This window comes from Patagioenas fasciata, chromosome 5 (assembly GCF_037038585.1).
Source record: "Patagioenas fasciata isolate bPatFas1 chromosome 5, bPatFas1.hap1, whole genome shotgun sequence".
NCBI classification, from domain to species: Eukaryota; Metazoa; Chordata; class Aves; order Columbiformes; family Columbidae; genus Patagioenas; species Patagioenas fasciata.
In genome coordinates this window covers 65,884,893-65,888,679 of record NC_092524.1, presented here as the reverse complement: position 1 = coordinate 65,888,679, position 3,787 = coordinate 65,884,893, and the positions used below count along the sequence as shown (strand labels likewise).

The following is a 3,787-nucleotide window of genomic DNA, read 5'->3' as shown; positions in this document are numbered from 1 at the left end:
TTTATTTTATCAGCACTGGGGATCTCTGGGGATCATCCTCCATAAGTGCTCCAACCACTGGACACTCTTGCGTTGCTTATATTCATTAATTACAATTTTTAGAAATTTTTAACATACAATGTATCTCTACTAAGACAATTGATGATGCTAGTTATAATTGTTTAGTTTCTTACCTACATTACATCCATTAATTATTAGCTAAATATAAACTAAGCACTCTGCTTCTAATCAGTGTATTACTCAATCTTCTGTCTCCCTCTTGTCGTGCAGAAGGATCTAAAACTTGAAAAATATCCCCTCGTTTTGCAGGTGATCAAAAAGCATTTATCTCATGTCAATTGGTTAATGATGGGTACGTCTTTTGTAATTTAATCACAGTGTACATTAATTTAGCGGCTTCTCTCCAGTGGGATACAAGGCTGTGAGGGCAGAGGGGCTGTGGGGATCGCTCCCCGGCTCTGGGATGAGTCTGACACCGCTGTGGTGTGAGGGGTCCCGGCCCCACCCCGGGTGACTCCCGGGCTCTCCCGGCCCCGCCGCTGTGCTGTGTGGGCGCCGCTGCCCCCCCGGGCCGTGCCGGTTCCCCGGGCAACGGCGGCCGGGAGACGTCAGCGGCTGGCGGGGCGGGCGGGAGCGCCTCTGCAGCCGCGGCCCGGCCGGGCATGAGGCTGCGCATGGAGCCGGCGGCGGCCGTGCCGGGGAACCTGTCCCGCGGCGGCAATGAGAGCGGCGGGGCGGCGGCGGGGGCCGCGGCGGGGTGGTCGGTGGCGGCGCTGGCTTCGCAGGCGCTGGCGCTGCTGCTCATCTTCGCCCTCTCGGCGCTGGGCAACGGGGCGGTGGTGCTGGTGATCGCCCGGCACCGGCAGCTCCGCACGGTCACCAACGCCTTCGTGCTGTCGCTGTCGCTGTCAGAGCTGCTGGGCGCCCTGCTCTGCCTGCCCCTGGCTTTCCTCAGCCTGCTCAGCCGCCCACCTGGCGCCTGGCTCTTCGGGCAGCGGCTCTGCCTGGCCAGCGCCGCCCTGCACGCCGGGCTGGGCATCGCCGCCACGCTCACCATGGCCCTGCTCTCCTTCGACCGCTACTGCGCCATCGTCCGCCAGCCCCGACACAAGATGGGCCGCCGCCGCGCCGCCCAGCTCCTGGCTGCCGTCTGGCTGGCCGCTCTGGCTCTGGCCGGACCCTGGTACGGACTGGCGGGCGAGGGGCAGCGGGAAGCCCGGCCCGGGGCGTACCACTGCGTCTACGTGCTGCCCTGGGGCTCCTCGCGCCTGGGGCCGCCCTATGGCGCGGCGCTCATCGTGCTCTGCTACCTCCTGCCCTTCGCCCTCATGTGCTTCTGCCACTACAACATCTGTCGGGCGGTGCGGCTGGCCGAGAGCCGCGTGCGACCCCTCACCACCTACGGGCACCTGCTGCGGGCCTACGGGGAGATGCGCACGGCCACCACTGTCCTCATCATGATCGTCTCCATCATCTGCTGCTGGGGGCCCTACTGCATCCTGGGGCTGGCGGCTGCTGCTGGCCACCTGCCCTTCTCACCCACCATGGACGCCGTGGCCAGCGGGATGGCCTGGGCCAACGGGGCCATCAACCCCCTCATCTACGCCGCCCGCAACCCCAACATCTCCGTGCTGCTGCGGCGCAGCCGTGAGGGCGGCTACAGGACTAGGAACAACGTGGCAGCCTACCTCTCAGCCCCAGGCCAGCGGCCGGAGCCCCGGAGCCGGGCTGACCGCGTCCGGGAGCGCTATGTCAACCGGCACAGCGGCCCCCCGGGCAGTGCCCCGTCCTCCTCCAGTCCAGTGAGCGGGGGAGAGGTGGCCATGTGGGCCTGCAAGAACCCCGCTGTCCTCTTCTGTCGGGATGGACAGCCAGACACCATCTCTGAAGCCACCTTGCAGGCCAAAGCGGACACCGTCGACACCAGCCTCTGAAAGGGTGGGTGTCCAGGATGGAAACATCGGGCCCTGGAACCATCAGTGAGGAAATATGGGGGCCCCGGTGCTCAGAGCCCTTTGCATCCAGATTACCAGAACATCAGAGAGATGGGACTGCGTGAGCTGTGGTGTGATTTCTTCATTGTGTGAGCTCTGGCTTGGTGACCCAGTCTTTGAGCAGCGAGAGATCCATGGGGAAAGGAATTCCCCCTTCCCTTTCAGCAGGTGACACACTGGTGACAGCTGCTGGGCACAGCCAGAGTTTGACTGCAAGAACAAACCTGCGAGTGCTTCAGTCCTGCAGAAAGTGCCGTAAGTGGAGCTAAGAGGCAGCCAAACACACACACAGCCCAAACCCACTGACTGTGTGAGCTGTTTGTTAAGTGCCAAAAAAGCAATTGAAAGCTGAGCACTGGCAGCTGGAAGACGCTCTGAAAACACCACACTGTGAAAACTGCATCATGGCAGGAAAATGCTGCTTTAACCCATTTTATGTGGAAGTGCCAATAGTCAAAAAGTCTTAGACTGTGGGACAGGCTAAAAAAGTGATCTATTAAGATGATGGTTTTTTTCCAGACTCCCAACCATAACAAAAGAGTAATTGTTGTGACAGGGAAGATGTGTGTTACTGAAAGGAACGGAAAGGAAGATGAAACCTCAGTTGTCATAATATCAGCAGTGTTGTCTTTTTTTTTGTTTCTTTTTTAGGTACTGTCAGCTTAAAATACTATGAATATGAGAAATGAGAGAATGGGAGTTCTTCAGACAGACTGAGGAAAAGGGTGTGGGTGTAGACTGTGGTGTCACTGAGTTTGTGCACAAGATGTACGTTTTCTTTTTGAGCTCATCCAAAGTGCTTCACATCTCTAAGAATTCAACCGTGTTTAGAGGAGCCATTCAAGAGAAGTATCTGAAAGGAGGGGTAAAGCAATACCATGTGTTCTTCGTGTGCTCTTAAGCATATGAAAATGTGCATGTGCAGAGAATAGATGTTGTATTGATGGCAGGAATCCATCTGGAGTATAATATTTGAAAACCAGCTGTCTGCCATTGAAAAAAAAAAGGAAAAGAACACAATGCAAGTGCAACTGCATGGTATAAATTCATCTGAATTTATCAGTATACTCCTTTTGTCCAAAGGCTTAGAGCCTTAAATTAGTATTTTGAATCAGAATCTAAGACTGGGTCTTTATCTTTGCCAGAGTTAGATGTGAAAGACAGGTGGTGTTTTTCCTTGTACAGGCTTTAAAAATACAAAGTTACCATTTAACCAGCTTTTTCAGCTGTTTGTGACCCAAGTGAATGTACTATCATTACTTTGTGAGACAAGAAATAAATTGCCTTTTATGCAGGAGATGAAGGTGTCTCTGCCTGGCATCATTCTCAGCCCAGCCTTGAGAGGGAACTCCTGTAAAAAAATTGCCAGATGGATTATAGTAGAGACAGACCTGATTGTTCGTGAAATTTTAATGCAGACATATTTTATGCTGTGAGCATTAGTGTAATTTCCTTCTGTGATGCTCCTAAAGTCCATGAGGAGAAGATTTGACACTTGACTGCTTCTCGGCACTGATACTTTGCCCTGCAGATCCTGGATTTTGCAAACCAAGCAGTGTATTCATATTGTTACAGAGGGGAGCCGTACAAAAACACCACAGCTTTTCGCAGAAGCTGTTGGGTGGCAAGTGAACACTTAGTGACTTGTTGGAAGGATTGGACAGGAATTTCTTGTATACCTGCCCTTGTCTAGCTTCTAGCTGGGTCTGGCTAGTGTAAAGTGGAGGAGGTGGTTGTGAATGATGAGATTAGATTTAATTCGTACCGAGGTGGTTACAAGGAGATTTGTTGCA

General features: G+C 53.9%; 1 protein-coding gene across 1 annotated transcript; it reads left to right on the top strand.

Annotated features, from left to right (window-relative positions):
* The first annotated feature begins 662 nt into the window (after positions 1–662).
* On the top strand, positions 663–3,291 carry GPR135 (G protein-coupled receptor 135). The gene has a single exon (XM_065839672.2). It carries the CDS (start codon positions 663–665, stop codon positions 1,932–1,934), a length of 1,272 nt encoding a protein of 423 aa, XP_065695744.1. The 3' UTR covers positions 1,935–3,291.
* Positions 3,292–3,787: the final 496 nt, after the last annotated feature.